This window comes from Pseudorca crassidens, chromosome 4 (assembly GCF_039906515.1).
Source record: "Pseudorca crassidens isolate mPseCra1 chromosome 4, mPseCra1.hap1, whole genome shotgun sequence".
Lineage (NCBI taxonomy): Eukaryota > Metazoa > Chordata > Mammalia > Artiodactyla > Delphinidae > Pseudorca > Pseudorca crassidens.
The window spans coordinates 29,404,571-29,424,600 of record NC_090299.1 but is presented as its reverse complement, the minus strand read 5'-3'; the positions used below and the strand labels follow the sequence as shown (position 1 = coordinate 29,424,600).

The 20,030-nt window shown below is 35.1% G+C and overlaps 1 protein-coding gene and 1 long non-coding RNA gene across 4 annotated transcripts in view; one reads left to right on the top strand and one right to left on the bottom strand.

The window, feature by feature from the left end:
- Positions 1–15,883, top strand: part of ENPEP (glutamyl aminopeptidase) — a 111,622-nt gene extending 95,739 nt beyond the window's left edge. Inside the window, exons 14-20 of the mRNA XM_067735316.1 lie at positions 1,890–2,040; positions 3,369–3,442; positions 3,554–3,658; positions 3,747–3,917; positions 5,799–5,939; positions 14,019–14,097; positions 15,106–15,883. Coding sequence (XP_067591417.1) covers positions 1,890–2,040; positions 3,369–3,442; positions 3,554–3,658; positions 3,747–3,917; positions 5,799–5,939; positions 14,019–14,097; positions 15,106–15,252 — 868 coding nt within the window. The 3' untranslated portion in view covers positions 15,253–15,883. The remainder of the gene's footprint in view (positions 1–1,889; positions 2,041–3,368; positions 3,443–3,553; positions 3,659–3,746; positions 3,918–5,798; positions 5,940–14,018; positions 14,098–15,105) is intronic.
- Positions 1–20,030, bottom strand: part of LOC137223488 (uncharacterized) — a 253,335-nt gene that overhangs the window by 219,132 nt on the left and 14,173 nt on the right. The window lies entirely within an intron of this gene.

Sequence of the window (20,030 nt, the reverse complement as noted above, 5' to 3'; positions counted from 1 at the left end):
TTCTTCACTCGTCGTCCCAGTAGTATCAGCGTTGCCTAGGAACTTATGAGAAATGCAACTTCTTAGGCCCTACTCCAGACCTGCTGAATCAGAAATTCTAGGGATAGGGCCCAAGGGTATGTGATTAACAAACCTTCCAGGTGTTACAGATACATGCACAAACTTGAGAATCATGATTCTAAATGATACTGCTCTTCCTCGGAAGTATCAAATACCACAGAGTAACATGATTTGTGGGAAATGAAAAGTGCATCAACTTAATTCTCGAAATATTATCTCTATAATAACCAGCAAAAAATTCACTCTCAGTCCAGTGTTCTGACCATGTGACTCAAACCTAAACAAGTGATAACAAAGTGGAACAACTGCATAGCTATCAAGTATGTTGAAAAAACAAGGCACTAGGATAGGATATTGATTTTTTCAACAGTTAAATATATAGTATTTCATCAGGGCCTCTAACCTTTGGATCATTGGATTATTTCCTTACTTCTACTTATGCTAATTTAGCCAATTCTTTTGGCCTTTGTAACCAAGACCCACTCCTTCTAATCTTTTCACCTACTATAAATGTGCAGCCCACGAGGTTTCTAACCAAATTACCTGCCATTCTTCCTGAACTTTCATTAGCCTTTTCTTTAATTTGATCCTCAGAGCAACAATTATTCTTCATAAGTAGTCTAAGAAAATACTGACTGGACTGTTGCACAACTGACTGTTGTGCTATCCACCCGGGAAAATAGAGAATCATTAAAATTAGAAAATTCTCAAGTTTCAACCATCAACATAAAACCCTACAATTTTTTTTTTACTCAATAAACATTCTCAATAAAACACTCCATTTCTCAACATTATTTATACTTTTATTAAGACAGGCTGAATGCTCCAAAATATAAATTCTTCTAAATAAGATCAGGAACTGAGAAAATAGAAGAAATCAGCTCTCTGAACTGAAAACAAACTGTATCATATCACATTAGTGCAAATCATATGATACCAAAGGTGTTTATTCTTATCTAGCTCTCCAGTACCAGTTTATCTTATCAACTCTCAGGGGAGAAATCAAGATATGGTTACATTATTTGCCATTCACAAAAAATTACCTCAAATATACTAGCACTCAATGCATCAGTATTACTTTCTCAATAATTTAAAGTTTATTCTTTAATTTTAACTTTCAAAATGTAATTTGGAAAGACAGGATTCCTATCTAAGATTCTTTCCAAAACCTAGGCTGAAATTTGAGGCATAACAGATTTCTGAGAACATTATTTCAAAAGGTTCCAAAATCTTTTCTAAGGAGGAAGAAATCGAACTCTTTAAACTTTGAAATGTCGATGGTAACTTCACTTTTTTGAGAAACAAAACCTATTTTTATTTATCACTATTATTGGGAAATGTATAAAAAAGGGAGATGTTTTTATGGTAAATATAAGTTCAATTGGAATGTTTTAAATACTCACAATTCTCGAGTACTGTTATATTTCCTATTCATGTCAAATGTAAAAAAATTCAATACACTACACTTATAAAGGTGCTTTTGTATACTACAATCAGCTTGTGAACCTAAAATTTAAAAGTTTCTATTTGTCAATATTAACTGTATAGCTAAATGGCTTTCGTTTTATCTAAAATTCTGCCGTAGCAATTTTTCAAATGCACACCTTAATGTTCTCTCTTCCCCTTTATTACTGAATATATGAAAGCTCTAATACATCATTGTGAACAAACCTCTTTGATTGGGCCTTAACAGTAATGCATTTTCTTAATTGTTTAATGGAAGGGTTCTCATTAACACTGAAGTCTATGATCCCCATATTAGTACTTTCAGTCGAAGGAAACTAGTCTGTGGTTTTTAATTTACTGTGGGCTTTCTTTTTCTTTCTTAGAGCTCAACTTCTAAATTACAAGGAGGCTCTGAACTTGACCAAGTATCTCAAAATGGAAGAGGAATTTTTACCATGGCAGAGAGTCATTTCAGCTGTAACCTATATTATTAGCATGTTTGAAGATGATAAAGAGCTATACCCTATGATTGAGGTAATGTTAATGCTATATCTTATGAAAGGAGATGTTTAGCCATTAGCAGAATAGGAAGATTTCTGAGAGAAGGAGCTCGTGGGAAACACAAAAGCATATCTTGCCTGCCAAGTGAAATCAAAGGAAATTATAATGACTTGACTAATCAAATCAAAGAGATGCTATTTGTTTTTTCAACTTGAAATGTATCAGTATTTCTGGTTCAGTATACCACTTAAAGGTGTATTTTAGTGTTAGAAGCAATACAATAGTTAATATTTTATTTAAAATAAACAACATTTTAGGGGCTTCCGTGGTGGCGCAGTGGTTGAGAATCCGCCTGCTAATGCAGGGGACACGGGTTCGAGCCCTGGTCTGGGAAGATCCCACATGCCGCGGAGCAACTAGGCCCGTGAGCCACAACTACTGAGCCTGCGCGTCTGGAGCCTGTGGTCTGCAACAAGAGAGGCCACGACAGTAAGAGGCCTGCGCATGGCGATGAAGAATGGCCCCCGCTCTCCGCAACTGGAGAAAGCCCTCACACAGACACGAAGACCCAACACAGCCAAAAATAAATAAATAAATAAATTTAAAATAAACAACATTTTAAACCATAGATACAAACTAGATCCTATTTTTAATGGATTTATCTATGTTAAAATGAATCTATTCTCATCAAAATATGACATAATTTTTCCTTATTCTTACTGCTATTATTTCCACATTGAGATTTTATTATAAGATAGTCATTCTAAATGCTTTTCTTGGCTTTGTGATTTCTGCAGCACTTTTGCAGGACACTTGTAATTTTAAACAAATTCTGGATTCCAATCTCTAGCTCTTCCACTTTCTTTATGAAAGAACTTGGACAAATGCTTTCATATTTGTGAGTCTTTGTTTCCTTTGTACAATAGGAATGTCAGCAGTTGGCTGCCAATGGTAATGGAATAGTGAGAATCATATAATATAAATGTCATTTTTAAATCCTAAGCCAATATACAAATATTAGTTATCATTTCATCGATACTTGAGCAATCTTCCTTAGTGAGGTAAGTATGTCAGGTGTTATTCTATTTATTACACATGTTAACTAAGAAGTGGAGGTTAAAAGGGGCTTACCCAAAGTTCTATAAAACATTAGAGAGTGATCCAGGATGTTCTTATGTTCGGGACTGAAGTAAAATTACAATGTTATAAAAACTTTAATACATCCCTTTCCTAGGACAGGCCCAAAGTTCTCTGAGCTAGTGGGGGAAAAGATTACCACAGGGAACTGTAGATTATAATAAACGGGAGACTGTTGCTAAATAGTAAATTATTACTCACTCTGCATGGTGCTTTTATTTCAGAAATACTTCCGAGATCAAGTGAAGCCCATTGCAGATTCTCTGGGATGGAATGATACTGGAGACCACCTCACAAAGTTATTTTTTACCTTTTTAAAAATTAATATTCATTTAGTATTCATTTGTATATGTTAAGACATGTTGAAAAGTGGTCAAGGCCCCAGTTCTGTGTGTGTTTCTTTTCTTAGATTACTCCGTGCCTCTGTATTAGGGCTCGCGTGCAAGATGGGAGACAGCGATGCCTTGAACAACGCTTCCCAGCTATTTCAGGCGTGGCTAACTGGGACCGTAAGGTGACTGTTCACCATGTTTTCATTTCTGGCAGACTTTAAACTGAGAAATGAGGAATTAAAATCTCTGAAATACTGTTTCTTCTTCTAGTCTTCCTGTAAATCTCAGGCTTCTGGTATATCGGTATGGAATGCAGAACTCTGGCAATGAGACTTCATGGAACTACACTCTTCAGCAATACCAGAAAACTTCATTAGCTCAAGAAAAAGAAAAGCTATTGTATGGATTAGCATCAGTGAAGAATGTTACTATTTTGTCAAGGTAAGCTGGAACTTTTGAAAAAATTACGTGTATTGGTACTTGATAATTTATACGTCACAGTCTCTTTAAAATGCTAATTATGGATGATGTTTCCAAGAAAATCTATTAAATAGTTATTTTCCTGGCAAGAAACAAAATATCCCTGTAAGAGTTGCTTAAAAAATAAAGACATGTAATCTCATATAAAAAATTCTGGAGGTAGGGAGCTTCCAGTTGTGTACAGTGGTTCAACATTTTCATCCAAGACCTAGGCTCTTTCTCTTTCTTTTCTGCCATCCTCTACATGTTGGACGTCTTATGACTTCCAGAGCTCCAAGCATTTTGCCTTCACACAAACACATTCAATGGAAGAAGGACAGGAGCAAAAGAGCTCCTCCTCACAAGGCTCTGTCTTTTATGATAAGAGGTCAGTTATCTCCACTTCCCCTCATAATCCAGAACTAGGTCACCCTTGATCATTCTGGGTTATACTCTGGATCTACCATTTGATCATTTGCTGACTAGGATGAACTTGAATTCCTTTGACTGATTTGGGCCAATCATGATACTCTGAGGATGGGGTAGTAGTTTACCTTCCCTAGGATCAAGGATACCTTGACCCAAGCCCAGAACAAAACTGGTCTCTGTCAGCAGAGGAGTGTCTGCCACAACATGCATAGACACACACCCAAAAGGTATTTACATTCCACTCAGAAGGTACAAAGACTGCTTGAAGCCCATTTATGAATGTTCTCCCACTCCACATCTATGTCCCAAATCAACTAGCTTCTGCCTTTTTTATTTTTTCCTTAGTTATGGCTTCTGAGTTATTTACTTCATTCATTTAAACAACACTTAAGATGTCCTTTCTATGTACAGGTATATAGATTGTGGGAATAAAAATGAACAAGAATGAAATCTATCCTTGAGAAACTTAAAGGTTCCTGGGAGAAGCAGAATATAAATAGTAAATTGCAAGGCAATAACCAATCTGTAAGGACTACCAAAAGCAGTTTGCTTTTACTTAGCAGGGCTAACAATACATTTTCACCATCTCACCTTAGGGCTATATGTGAATTCTTCTCTCTGCCCTAAGATATCAAGAACTTGATCATCTTGACATTCCACAAAACGTTATATTGATTCATTACTTTGATGGCATTGTGCTAATTGTATATGATGAGAAAATTAGCAAGTACTTAGATGCCTTACTAAGACTCTTGTGAACTAGAGGATAAGAGATAAATTGTACAAAATTCAGGAGCCCACCACACCAGTGCAGTTTCTGGAAGTTTACCAGAGCACGTTCAGATATTCCCTTTGGGTACAGCCACGGCATAAATTTAATAAAAATCTATTGATTTGGTCACTTAATTTATCTTACACTTATTTGCATTATACCATAATTATAGCCAATTAATCCAACCATACAAGTTACATTAGAAAGTTGTTTTTTACAATCTAGGGAAGAGCAAATAAGACAACTGTAATCCCATATAAAATAGTAATATAAGTACTTTCCTTTAATTTGCTGGGTTTTGGGGGGTTTTTTAGTATAATTGAATAACCAGGTAAAATGGATGAAGTACTTCTATTAAATAAATACAAATAATTTTTTAAATTAATAGTTGAAATTGTGGTTGTTTTTAGTACCTCCAAAATAATTTAAATGTTCCTAAAGTTTACATTACACTAGTCCTCAAAATTATAGGTTGTTCTTTAAAAAGTTAAATATTTTAGAAAATATTAAATTGTGTTTTATCATTTGTCTTACTTAATTGACTGTGTCAATTGGTGACTCAAGAATTGAATTACTGGAATGAAAGCGATGTTCTATTGGAATTTAGCTAAGGGTGAACACTAAAAGTTCATTTTGAATTGTGTTTGTTTGGCTTCTCTTAGATATCTGGATTTGCTCAAGGACTCAAATCTTATTAAAACTCAGGATGTGTTTACAGTCATTCGATACATCTCATATAATAGCTATGGGAAGACTATGGCCTGGAATTGGATACAGCTCAACTGGGAATATCTAGTCAACAGGTGGGATGATCAGATAATGGTTTATTGTTCTGTCTGATACCATCTACAAGTTCTTTCTTTTTCTCTTTTCTGTGCTTTCTCTGACATCTATACGATATCTGAAATGGCATATTATCAGAGGTAAGGATCATGTATTTTCCTTCCAGGGAAGCAATGTACTAGTTAATTTTAAGCATAATTCATTTTCTGGAAAGTAGTGCTTCCAACTGATCAACAGAATTTTGAAATCTGCAAAGATGACTAAGCATTATTTTTAGTTTGGTTAAAACAAGTTAATTCTGCCTATTGTGCTAGCACCTAGCATAATGCCAGGCACATATTTAGTTCTCAATTAATTTTTAATGAAAACGAAATGGTAATTCCTGGACCTGGGTTCCCATTAGAGCCCTACATCTTACTGAGTTCATATGGATATCTTTTGCCACCCTTAATCAGATAATTAAGCTTTAGGTATTTTGAAAATTTCTTTTTTTTTTAATTATTTTTTATTGGAGTATAGTTGTTTTAAAATGTTGTATTAGTTTCTACTGTACAGCAAAGTGAATCAGCTATACATATACATATATCCCCTCTTTTTTTGGATTTCCTTCCCATTTAGGTCACCACAGTGCATTAAGTAGAGTTCCCTGTGCTATACAGTATGTTCTCATTAGTTGTCTATTTTATACATAGCATCAATAGTGTATATATGTCAATCCCAATCTCCCAATTCCTCCCTTCTTAAAAGCAAACTATATCTCCCGGGCAATAGCAGTTTTAAAATAAGGAGCAAGGACAAGAGATGAGCAAATGAGCTAAAGAGATGCTTTCCTAAATTTCTTATTTCTTCTGCCTCATATGGAAGAAATGTTGCTACTCTTGGTCTTGATCCTCTAAATTTAATGCTTATTTCCATTAAAAAGATACTTCTTTGACAGAGTATAAAATATAGATTATATGTCCCAAACAAATATGTAAACACTGACCAAAGAACTATACCATCTATAATCCCCATACCAAGAAATGGCCTGTGTCATCTCCTCCTAATCTCTCCTGTCTTCCCTTCAGCACTGCCTAGTGCATAATGACCACCTTATCAGAAATATTAACTGCAAAGATAACTTTTTATTTCTATACTCTTTTCTACCCTACAATTAACCAGTGTGCCATTATGTTCATTCACATTTCTTATCCTTCTGAGATCCAAATTATATCTCTAGCTCTCAGCAAAGATACCCTGCATTGCTTTTGCTTACTTGTGATAAATTTTTGCCTTTTGTATTATTGCAACTATTGAATGTAACTGCTCATCCATTTCTATGAAGATTGATTGGCATGCTTGTGTATGTGTGTGTGTGGTGTGTATATGATGCTCTGTTCATCTGTTTATAATTGTTTCAATAAACTATTTGGTTTAGAATTAATAAATCTACCTATTGAAAACATGTTATCTGGAGGTAATAGTTCATATTATGCAAGGTAGTACTTTCCATTTTGAAAGATATATGGCTAATGACACGTACTGTGTATTTTGTTTTAATCGAAAAGACTACGCAACTTTTTTTTTGGTACATGCTGTAAGAAACCTATGTAGATGAAGAAAAATGCTTACTATTAAATTATTGTGAAAATATAAGTAAATAATATTCTATTTTACATAATAAAGTGGGCACTTCCTTATTGTTTATTGAACAGAATATTTCTCAAGGCTTATTTGAATTGCTGTCATGTGAGTTATTTCAAATAATGCATATTTCATTTTTAAAAATTAGCTCATTGTTATACCTCTTAAGAATTAAGAAGTAGGAAAAAGAACAGGTGTTACATTGCCATAAAGTCATAAACAGTTGGCCTTAAAATAAATCTATTAGACCTAATGTTGAAATTTTCAGGAAAAACAAAATGATGAAGTATTTGCAGTGCTAGTTCCAAAACCCTCTCCCAAGGCTTTTAATATTTCTTCATAGTCTAATGATCTAATTCTCGTATCATTTCAAATAGCCTAAAACATAAAATTATATAATAACCACATGTCAGGTAAAAAAAGCCCAATATTAATTATGGTTAATTTGAAAAATATATAATTTCCCCATTAAAATTGGATAAGGCAAATTAAACAGAAATGATCCAAGCATTAGCCAAATATTTTCAAACTCTTAAATGTTTTCCAGACTTCAGAATGTGTGGTTTTATTGCCTTTGTTTCTGAACAAGTTATTGTCATCTTAAAATAAATAAGCTGCTTTTTTATAAAGCTTTTGTTACGTGATTTTTATGACAGCTGATGGCCACACCACTAATGTCCTTTCCACTTTGAGACTTAACCACAAAGTTCCAAAGATACTTCAGAAATTATTATTTGCTTTTGTTTATTCCATTAAACTCTTACATGAAACTATGAAGTTGAACGAACTCAATAAGCCAATATAGTGTGGTGTGATAAAGTTTGATTTAAATTTATGACTATGAATGAAAAATTAAGTCAACGGGACATGACTGAAGTCATTTAAACAGTATCTCATAAACAAGATAATTTAATAAGCACTTAACTAAAAGTTTTAAGTGCATCAAAACCATTTCTTCTGGATAACATAATAGTACTTACATAAATATTAAATTCAAGAAGATTATTTTTACATAATTATTTTTCAAAATATTTAAGATATAATTAAATCCTTATTTTAGTTTCAAAAGTAATCAAATATGATAAATATACAGCATATTTCCCCTTAAATGGTACACTTCATATGATGGTTTCTTGGAATGAACATATTTTGTTTTTATATTTCTGATATTTATACAGGTAGTTGCAGTTTTTATTCAATCTATTCATTGCTAGTTTCTAAATATATTCTTCAATTTTTTTTCACAAAGAACAAAACAGAAGAGGAATATTATAGAAATTATAGAAAGTCACTGGAAAAACTGTTTTCTTACCTGTAATAACAAACTTTCTTTGAATCTGTAAAATATCATTACTGGAACTTTGTGTGATTTCCTTTTTTAAAATCTCAATTTTCTTATTATAAAATAGGTGTGTATTGTTTTGCACAAAATGCAGATAAGCAAAAATAAGGATACAAAAATCACCCATAAACCCACCACCTAAAAATAACCTCTGTTGTCACACTGTTTTTCCTTGAGTCATTTTTCTATGGCTGTTCATTTATTTACAGAAATGGAATTATATTAGACATATGGTTTTTATTTTGTTTTGTTTTGTTTGTGGTATGCGGGCCTCACACTGTTGTGGTCTCTCCCATGGCGGAGCACAGGCTCCGGACGCGCAGGCTCAGCGTCCATGGCTCACGGGCCTAGCCGCTCCGCGGCATGTGGGATCTTCCCGGACTGGGGCATGAACCCGCGTCCCCTGCATCGGCAGGCGGACTCTCAACCACTGCGCCACCAGGGAAGCCCAGACATACGGTTTTATAACCTGCTTTTTCTTACATTATCCTATATTGTGGATATCTTTTCATGTCTTTAAGTATGCTTCTTCGATGTTATTTTAAATCCTCAGTCATATTTCAATGTGTAGATACATCTTAGTTTACTTAGCCAATCTCCATCTGTTGGATAATAAAATTGTTCCAAACTTTCCACTGTATAAATGATGTACTCATGAACATCTTTGAAACTGAACCTCTGTTCTCTTTGAACATCCTTGAGAATTTCCTTAGGATAAAAATAATAGTACAAGTAATATTGCTGTGTTAAAGGATGTGTTCATTTTTAGAGTTTCTGATGAGTGCTGCAAAACTGTCATCCACAACAAAATTTACTATTAACTTTGACTATTTTTCCAACCCTTGACAATACTCAGTGCTGTCATTTTAAAATATTCTTGCTAATTGAGTACGTGAAAACTAATATCTCATTTTAAATTATAATTCTTTCATCCTGTAAATATTGTGGAGCATCTACTATGTGCTAGGCACAGTGCTTGGTACTCAAAGTACAACAGTATACAAGGAGAAACAGATCTGGTTCTCTGTTCTCATGGAGCTTAGAGTCTAATAATGAAGATCAATATTAAGTAAAGAATCACACAAATACATGTAGTACAGTTAAAACTGTAATAACTACAAATAGAAGAGGTTCAGGGTACACCGAAAGAGTGTAATGGGGAAACTGACCAAGTCAAGAGAAATTGAAGGTTAAGGGCTTTCCTAAGGGAGTGATGATTGAGCTGAATTCTGAAGGAAGGACAGGAGTGAATTATATGAACAGGAGGCAAAGCTTTCCTGGTTGAATGCCTACTATCAGAAAAGAGGAAAGATAAGGGCTAAGTTTTTCAGGGTCACATTAAGATTTGGGCTTTTGTTCTAAGAGCAATGATAAGGTCACTACAGGGTTTTAAGTAAGAAAGTAAAATGATCAATTTTACTCTGAAAAGAAAGCTCTGGTGGTAAAGTAAAGCACAGACCAGAGCGAATCTGAGGAAAGCAATTAGAGCTATTGGAGTAGTCCCAGAAAAAGACAGTGAGACACTGTACTATGGATGTAATGGTGAAGATAAGAACATTTAGAATTTGGTAGATTAGAAATGGGAGGCAAGTGAGGTGACAAGAATAAAATGTCTAAATTTCCAGAAAAAGTTTGCAGAAGAACCATGAGTTCAGATCTATCTATCTATCTATCTATCTATATATATATGCCTTTTGAGTCTCCTTTGAGATGTTAAAGCAGAGATTGTTTCAAGGAAGTTAGAGTCCCTTGCCAAATGCTGCTTAAGGTTTGAATAAATCAAAGAATAAAAATGCTCACTAAACTTATTGGTAACTCAGAAAGAGTCTTTCAGTGGAGTGGTGGGGGCAAAACTCAAATGGAAGCAAATAACAGTCAGTAGTAAGACAATGGAGGCAAGAAATGTAGAGAAGCCTCTTGAAAAGTTTGACTATGAATGGGGAGGTGAGAGAAGATATTAAGAGAGCGATGCTAGATCAAGGGAGAGGATCTTCCCTTTTTTTATATGGAAGATATTTTAATATGTTTAATATACTTAAAAGCTGATGAGACAGATCCAGTGAAGAGTGAGAGATTTAATATGTAAGACAGGAAAAAGATTTTTTAAAAATTAATGTTTTTGAGAAAGTGAGGGAGAAATAGGAACCAAAGCACAGATGATAGAAGGAAAACAGGTATATTTATATGTTTGTAAGCTAAAAGATGTAGAGGTTACTATGTATTTTCTCCGTGAATTAGAAGACAAGATCATCTGAGGAGGAAGGGAAGAGGGAGAGTGTTTGGAGGTTTTAAGAGAGTGAAAACATTTGCAAAAGGCAATTCAAAGAGGAAGAGAATGAGTTGACCAGGATAATGCAGGACTGTCAATGTGAAGGGCCCATTTAAGATTGACAGCCATGAATTTATAGTATATGTATATATACATATACTATATAGTATATAGTATATATAGTATATAGTATATATATATAGTATATATAGAATATGGGGAATGTTGGGTGACCTCCCTTGACAGAATGTGTCTACGTGGTACAAACAAAGGAAATGAGCAGTTAATTTCACCCAAAGCTGGAGTTTTGCCAGACTCAAATTACTGAAATATAAGGGCGCTTAGGGCTTAGGCAAAAATGTTACTGAAAATGGTAGACCATGGAATCTAAACTATATAAGGAAACAAGTGAAAGCAAAGGAAGAGCTGATGATCCAGAAGAAAGTAGGGGTAGGGATGGTCAATGGGTCAGAAATCCAGATAACGTCAAAGAATGGTCATAGTGGAAAGTGAATGGTAAATTATGTCATGGAGCATGCATAAATTAATAATTTTAGAGTCAGAGTACCTATGGATAATCACAAGGTATGATGATGGGAATTGGTGGCTGGAGTAGAGTGGAGAAAATACCATTGGAAATGAGGAGGTCAAGAAACTAAGGCGCTAAGCTGTTATATCTTCATCCATGTGGACCTTGAAATCATGGCCTGAAGTAGAAAGGATGATAGGAGTCAGGTGCCAAAGTGTATCATAAATGAGATGAAGGGGAATAACTTGAAGGAACAGAGGTTCTTAAAGAGAGAGTGGAGGAATAATGGTTGGGAATCCACAATGGGGAGCATGACCACACCAATTCCCTTTCTGACCTGGTGCTATGGAGGATGTGGGAAAATAAACATTCTCCAAATAAGTAGTATTCCCCGTAAAGGGGCAGTTCCAGAGGGTCAGGTGGCGGGTTTGAGAGGTTGGGCAGCTCTAGACAGCTAAGTCAGAGGCAAGGAGGTACACACATTATAAGGACAGTGTTGAGCATAGATGACTGAGATTCTTACATTTTGAATAATGGCTGATGACATTAAGTAAAGGGAAACTGCTTGCCTTAGATTTCTAAGAGAAGAAAGATGAAAGACATAATGGATTTAAATTCAATGGTGTCTGTGATAAGAGTGAACACTGGACCTAGTATACTGAAATTGTGGATAATTATTAGAACATTTCATCTGTTTCCATTAATACATTTTCTCTTTAGGTTTCTTTTGAAAACTGCTGATTCATTCCTTCACTAATTTCATGTTGGCATATTTCTCCCTATTACCAATCTGTAAGGGTTCTTTTTATAGTGAAAATATTCGCCCTTTTTAAAACAAAATAATAAATTTTTAATTTTATGGCAGTTTTTCTTTAGTATAAAATTTTGTAATGTGTGACAAACTTTATTACTTTTTATTTCACGATTTCTGCTTCTGTTATGTGATAAATTTTAAATGTAAAATTTCTCCTGTTTGTTTACCTCTTTATATATTGATATATTTTCCTTTATCTTTCCCCAACATTCCAACAGTTCAAGGTTTATACATAATTCTTGTGATTATTTTTCTTACACTGTGATTAATTGGGATGAAATTTTTACCAGTATTACAGTGATTTGTATTTTGGTCTATAAAGAAATTTCTGATTCTTGTTCTTTAAGAGAGAAAATGCAAAAGAGATAGGAATAGAATATTATCTCGAAAGTGCTATCTTTGCACCCAGCTTCAAGTGTCTTTGCTTAGCAGACTGATATAGATCATAACCCCAAATACGCAAGCAGCTAATAAAGCTTTTTGAAAGCAGAATAAATAGCCTATATTCAAATTCCTGTACCTGCAGGAAGACAGGAAGTGTTAGTTAGGATAAAGGTGATAGAGCTATTCTTCTGTAACAGAAACACAGAAATGCAGCAGCTTAAAGGACATAAATAATTATTTCTCACTCAGGTTGGTCTCTTGAAATGAGCATTCCAAGTTGTTAGGGTAGTCTGACCTTATTCTATCTGTGTGGTTGAAGTTTGGAAAAAGGGGAGGGGAAAAAAAAAAAAAGTCCAAGGCAAGCAATTTCCCTTTACTTAAGCAAGGAGGTGGAAGTTGAACATATCACTTCTTTTTTAAAAAAATTAATCATTTATTTATCATTTTGGCTGCACTGGGTCTTCGTTGTTGTGCGTGGGCTCTCTCTAGTTGTGGCGAGCAGGGGCTACTCTTTGTTGTGGTGTGCGGGCTTCTCATTGTGGTGGCTTCTCTTGTTGCGCAGCATGGGCTCTAGGCACACAGGCTTCAGTAGTTGTGGCTTGCGGTCTCTAGAGCACAGGCTCAGTAGTTGTGGCACATGGGCTGAGTTGCTCCACAGCATGTGGGATCTTCCCGGACCAGGGCTGGAACCCGTGCCCCCTGCATTGGCAGGCGGATTCTTAACCACTGCGCCACCAAGGAAGCCCTGAATATATCACTTTTGTTCATATTCCACTGATGAGAACTGGATCACCTGTCTGCACCTAGCTATGAGGAAGGCTGAGAAATGTCATCTGACTGTGGTTCTCATGTGTGCAGGAAAAAAGGAGAACAGATTTGGGGAATGTAATAAGCGTCTACCATCTCTGAGTAAGTGGTATGGATATGTCTACAAAAAGAAGTGTAGAATTTGCTGAGAATTTCTCCTGAATTGGATTTTAAATTAAATATGTTTACTTACTCTGTTTTGTACTTTCTGTACTTTGAAAATTACTTTTTAAAAAACTCCCAAAATAAAAAGGATATGTCTGCATTTAGAGAAAATATTTAAAGTTCTGGGCACTTACATACCCTTTTCCTCCCCTAAATTTCTCTTCAGATATACACTCAATAACAGAAACCTTGGCCGGATTGTCACTATAGCAGAGCCATTCAACACTGAACTACAACTCTGGCAGGTATGAAGATAAATTCCTCTATACTTGTCAAGGAAGGAACAGAATTAATTTTTTTTCTAGGAGAAGTGATATTTTCTCTATTCAGATCCCAGAAGACAAGAAAAAAGAAACAATTCTTATATATAATTAAATGTACACCTAGTTTTTTCTAAACTGAAAAAAATTCAAACAACCAAGAAATAAATAAAGTTTAAAAGTTGAGAAACGTGAGGCCTTGGGAGGATTAGAAGGCTCCATGAGACCATTTGGTTTACCAAAGCATGAACAGTATGTCTCCCCTTTCCAGGTAAATGTAATCCTGGGATAAGCTGGTCAAGATTTGATTCCTTTCTGAATTCATAGTTTTGGAATTTCAAAACTAAGCCCAAATCTTTCAGATTTCAAATATCTCAATTCCCAGGGGGGTAGGGAATAGAGATTGTATGAATTTTCAGTACCTGTATTAGATACTGGAATGTTACATTCCTCTGTATTAAGAAACAGAATAATCCTTATTTTTATAAATAACAAATACTACCATGGTGGAGTTTGGGGGAGGATTTTGGAGGGAAGAGGGAAAATGAACCAAGTTTAACAGAGATTTTTTGATGAGCCCTCAATAAATGAACTGAACGCGTATTAAAATACTCCAGATTCCTGGAATGAAAGGCTAAGCAAAGCCATCATTTCACAGACCAGATTTTCCAGGGAACACCTTGGGGAATGTGCAGAAAATTGAGAAACCCGAAGCAGCAGAAAGAGCATGCCAGCCACCAGTGTGCTGCTCTCCTTCCCCAATACATCAGGGCCTTTTTTGTGTGACATGCTGCCAGGTGTCCAAAAGCCATGGGTAATGATTGCTAATCTGAGAGATGGGCTCAATCTAAATGATGCACCAGAAAATGTATCTCAGTGTTATTCAGTGATACTGAATGTCCAGGAAAGAAGGAAATAAATCCAGAGTGTAAAGAAAATCCTTGAAGAATAATTGGGCTTAAAATTACTTTCTTATTTCCTTCTCTTTTATAGATGGAGAGCTTTTTCAAAAGATATCCAGAAGCTGGAGCAGGAGAAAAACCTAGGGAGCAAGTGCTAGAAACAGTGAAAAACAATATCGAGTGGCTAAAACAAAACAGAGACACCATAAGAGACTGGTTTTTTTATTTGAATGGTTAATGTGTTCAAATTATCATATTTTAATTTTGTGACTGTATTGTTTCTCCCATTAAATATTTGGTGGCCTAATTTACAAGCACTCTGGAGGGAGTCTTATACATAGATACTGCTTTTGCTAAGTACTTTAAATTGTTCCTCTTTGTTTATGAAGATACTAATAGAGTAGTTAAGGTACTCAGGGATTTCTTCTAAGTGTACTTCATAGGAGATTCTTTACAAACTGAAGAGAATTTAAGAGCCATTTTAATGTCTTTAAATATCATTCTTTGTATCTTAAATCTGTGAAAATAGAACAATTTGGTCTTAGCTTTACATTTTTTGTACCAAAGAAAAACCACTTAATCTTCTCTCTTGATTGATTTTTAAAGTTTAAATACCAGTACTTGAGGGACAAATAGTATCATCTTAATCTTTATTTTATTATTCAGAATTACACAGATCTAGTATCATTGTATTCACATATGTTTTTACTCCTTTAAATCCTATCAAAGTAACCTGGGCTTATATTTTACTCTAGGATTGCATGAGTTAGCCAAAGAAATGCCTGACTGTTGCCTTTGTTCCCATAATATCAAAAAAGAACTCTCCTCTCCTTTTTAAAGTAAATCTGAACGATTACCTTGAAAAAATACATTGTTTTCCAGTGTCACTTTACTCTTGAATAATAATGACTGCAGCATCCCCCAAATAGTTTAGCTGGAGGCAAATAAGATTCAAGAACCCAGTCTTTTTCATGCTTGGTACTCTGTCATCTTGCTCCATTCCCTACAAAGCTCCTTCAAATAAGCTATGAAATTAAAGGGAAGATAGTGCTTAACTCTACTCCATGGATTTTAGGGGAAAAGGGCTAAATAATTGGAAACTGATTAGGAAAGAGAGAAGGCTGATTATTCCATAAAACTATATGGAATTAGAATTTAGCTTTGACCTAACCTAGCAATCTAAGTGTGAAAATGAGGAAACCCATGGATGTCTCCAACATGACTCTGCATATGTGAGGATATATCTTCTTATATATAACTTTTATGCATAAATCCTTAGATCCTAATCCATACAGAATAGCACTGATCAAATTTATATTCATGACTTGATTAAAGACATCAATTTTGTAGAAGCTGGTGGCAAGAACATGTTTAACATGGCACTCGATGCCTAGCAGATCCACAATACAAGTCCAATAGGCAGAAAAGATGGTAAATTACTATGTTCCAATCTGCTATATCTGGAAATCTAAATTTATTTGGAACCTTCAGAAGTATAAGATAATTTAAGATTGGTTTGATGATAATTGAAGCACATGGGAACAATCAAAATCTTTGCTTTGACTTTACATAAAAATGTGCCCTAATCAAGGACTCTCAAATTTTGTAACCTTTCCTATCGCTGTCTCTTAATTATCACTTTTCAATCCACATAGCTAAACTGGCAAATTCAAATGTAGACTGGAGGGGAAAAAAAGACAAAAAAAGAAGAAATTTTCAGACTAAAACTTTTAAAGTATTATTTTAAATTACTTCAGAAGAAAAAAACACATTAACATCATAAATCATCAGGAAAAAAAAAAAATCCCTAACTTCAAATTGACCGCAATCAAAACCAGCACTTGAAGTCTATGTATTGTATCAAGTGGACAAATAAGGAAGTGGGATCGTTTATCCTTCTGCTTTATGTAATAAATTCTTAAAAGAAAAATATAAATTTGAGGAGGATGGTAAATGAAACAGATTCCAACTTGCCTACAAGTCATTCTGTTCCATTCTACTTTAAGCACTAAAACTGAGAATGAATTGCTTAGTTCTCTTTAGCCCACGTGAAAAAGAACTGTGCACACTTTGCTATGACACCACTAGCTAATCAGGCCTTTCTCAAACAGCATCTGGTTTTTAAAAGGCTGATGACCAGTAGACAGATCTATGCCAAGAACAGTTTGCTACTGTGCTTTCTTGGTTGTGTCATGATTTTTACAACGAAAAAATTTAGTACATTGTATCCAAAATTAAACCACGGTAAACCATCAACTTTAAAGAATTAATTGGAAGAAATGATCAGCAAAGTCATGTAGCAAGAAGCAGTGCCAGTAATAATGATTGCCTCCCCCTAGGCAGTTTATTTCTATATTGCAGATCATTGCTGTGCACCCCCATAAATATAAAGTAGGAGTTTAAATAATAAACTATGAATATAAAAGTGACCAGCAGGGAAGTTCTGGGAAGCAGAGATATACAGCTGGGTTGAAGACAATGGTACTCCTACAGTTACCCTCCATGTTGGTGAAGTGTTAATCCAAAAATAGATAAATATTAGGTGGGAACAAAAATCTAGAATGGTAATTCTCAAAGGGGATTAAGAAGCAGGGAACAGAAGGAAGAAAGCAGGATAACCAGTGAAGCTTTCCAAAGCTTTGCTAAATAATGATAATAGTGATAGTAGTAATAATACTAATACTCTAATAATATCAACCTCCTTTTTATACCAAGCCCTGTTCTACACGCAAGCACTCCACATACATCAATTTATATATTTAAACTTTACAAAAACCCCATGAGGTAGGTACTGTTAATATCGCCATTTTACAGATGGAGAAACAGACAGAGAAGTAACAAAACTTGCCCAAGGCCAAAAAATAGTATCTGGCATAAGCCAGGATTTGAACCTAGTCAGTTTATCACCAGAATCTATGTACTTAACCACATATTAAAGTAGAAACATGCATTTTAAAATTAAAGTGACCTGAGTTTGAATCTCAACTACTTGCCTTTAATCTCTCTATTGTTCAGTTTCCTCATCTATAAAGTGGGGATAAAAATAATCACTACCTCACTGCGTTGTTGTGAGGATTAAATGCAAAAATACATGTAAAGGACGCATGTATGGGAAATGATAATCACTCAACATTAGATGCTATTATTGTTACTATTATGATATCGCCTAGTCCCCATTTAAGACACCCGTTTGGAGAATAAAGTTGGGTTCAGGAATAACCAAACCTAAGCAACTAAAGGCACTAAGGAAAGGCAGTGTGTCAGATTATGTTATTGTTCATTAATAGTCACTGGCCCTCCCTGGGGAGAATTCCATTATCTTACCCCACTGAAGTCTAACATGGGTATGTTGCTTTTGGCTGGTGAAATATGAATAAAAGTGATCTATGTTGATTTCAGGCAGAAATATAAGGAGTCAGCACATGTTTTGCCATTTTTCTTCTGCCACCCTACATCCAGCAATGTTTCATATAGAGGCTGCTCTGTTAGCCTGAATTTCAGAATGAAAACAATGAAACCGAAAATTGGTTCTTTGAAAAGAACGACAAAATTGACAAACCTTTAGCTAGGCTGACCAAGAAAAAAGTGAGAAGACTTAAATTACTGAAATCAGGAATGAAAGAGGAGGCATCACTACCAAACCTACAGAGATAAAAAAAAAGAGAATATGCATAACCATACCCCAACAAATTAGTGTTGTCAACAACTTAGACAAAATGAACAAATTCCTAGAAAAACAAACTATCAAACTGACTCAAGAATAGAAAATCTGAACAGACCTATAACAACTGAAGAGATTGATTTAGTAATAAAAACAAAAACAAAAACAAAAAACTTCCCACAAAGAAAAGCCCAGGACCAGATGCCTTCCTTAATGAATTCTACCAAACATTTAAAGAAAAATTAGCACCAATCCTTCATAAACTTGCAAAAAATAGAAGAGGAGGGAACTTCTCAATTCATTCTATGAGATCACAGATATCAAAACTGATACCAAAACTAGGCAATGACATCATAAGGAAAAAAAACCCCAAACTACAGGTCAACATCCCTTTCGAATGTATACACAAAGATCCTCCACAAAATATTAGCAAACTAAATCTAGCAACAAAGAAAAATGGTGAAAGACCATGACCAAGTGCCAACTGGAATTTACCCAAGAACGCAAGATTGTTTTGACATATGAAAATCAATCAACATGATATACTATGTTGATGGAATAAGGACAAAAACCACATAATCATACCAATGGTGCAAAAGAAGCATTTGACAAAATCCAGCACCCTTTCATGATAAAACAATCAACAAGCTAGGAATAGAAGGGAACTTCCTCAACCTGATGAAGGGCACCTATGAAACACCAACAGGGGGCCTCCCTGGTGGCGCAGTGGTTAAGAATCTGCCTGCCAATGCAGGGGACACGGGTTCGAGCCATGCCCAGGGAAGATCCCACATGTCATGGAGCAACTAAGCCATGGGCCACAACTACTGAGGCTGCGCTCTAGAGCCTGCGAGCCACAACTACTGAGCCCATGTGCCACAACTACTGAAGCCTGCGTGCCTAGAGCCCATGCTGCACAACAAGAGAAGCCACCGCAATGAGAAGCCTGCATACCGCAACGAAGAATAGCCCCCGCTAGCCGCAACTAGAGAAAGCCCACGCACAGCAACAAAGACCCAATGCAGACAAAAATAAATTAATTAAAAAAAAAAATAAAGAAACACCAACAGCTAACATCATACATATAGGTAAAAGACTGAATGCTTTGCCCCTAAGATCAGTAACAGGACAAGGATGTTCTCGCTTGCAACTTTACTTAACACTGTAGTGGAAGTTCTTGCAAGGGAAATTATGTAAGGAACAGAAATAAAAGACATAGAAATTGGAAAAAGGAGAATGATCTTTATTATCACATGACATGATCTTGCACATAGAAAATCCTAAGGAATACACACACACACACAGACACACAAACATACACATGATTACCACTAAATGTGTTCAGCAAAGTTGCA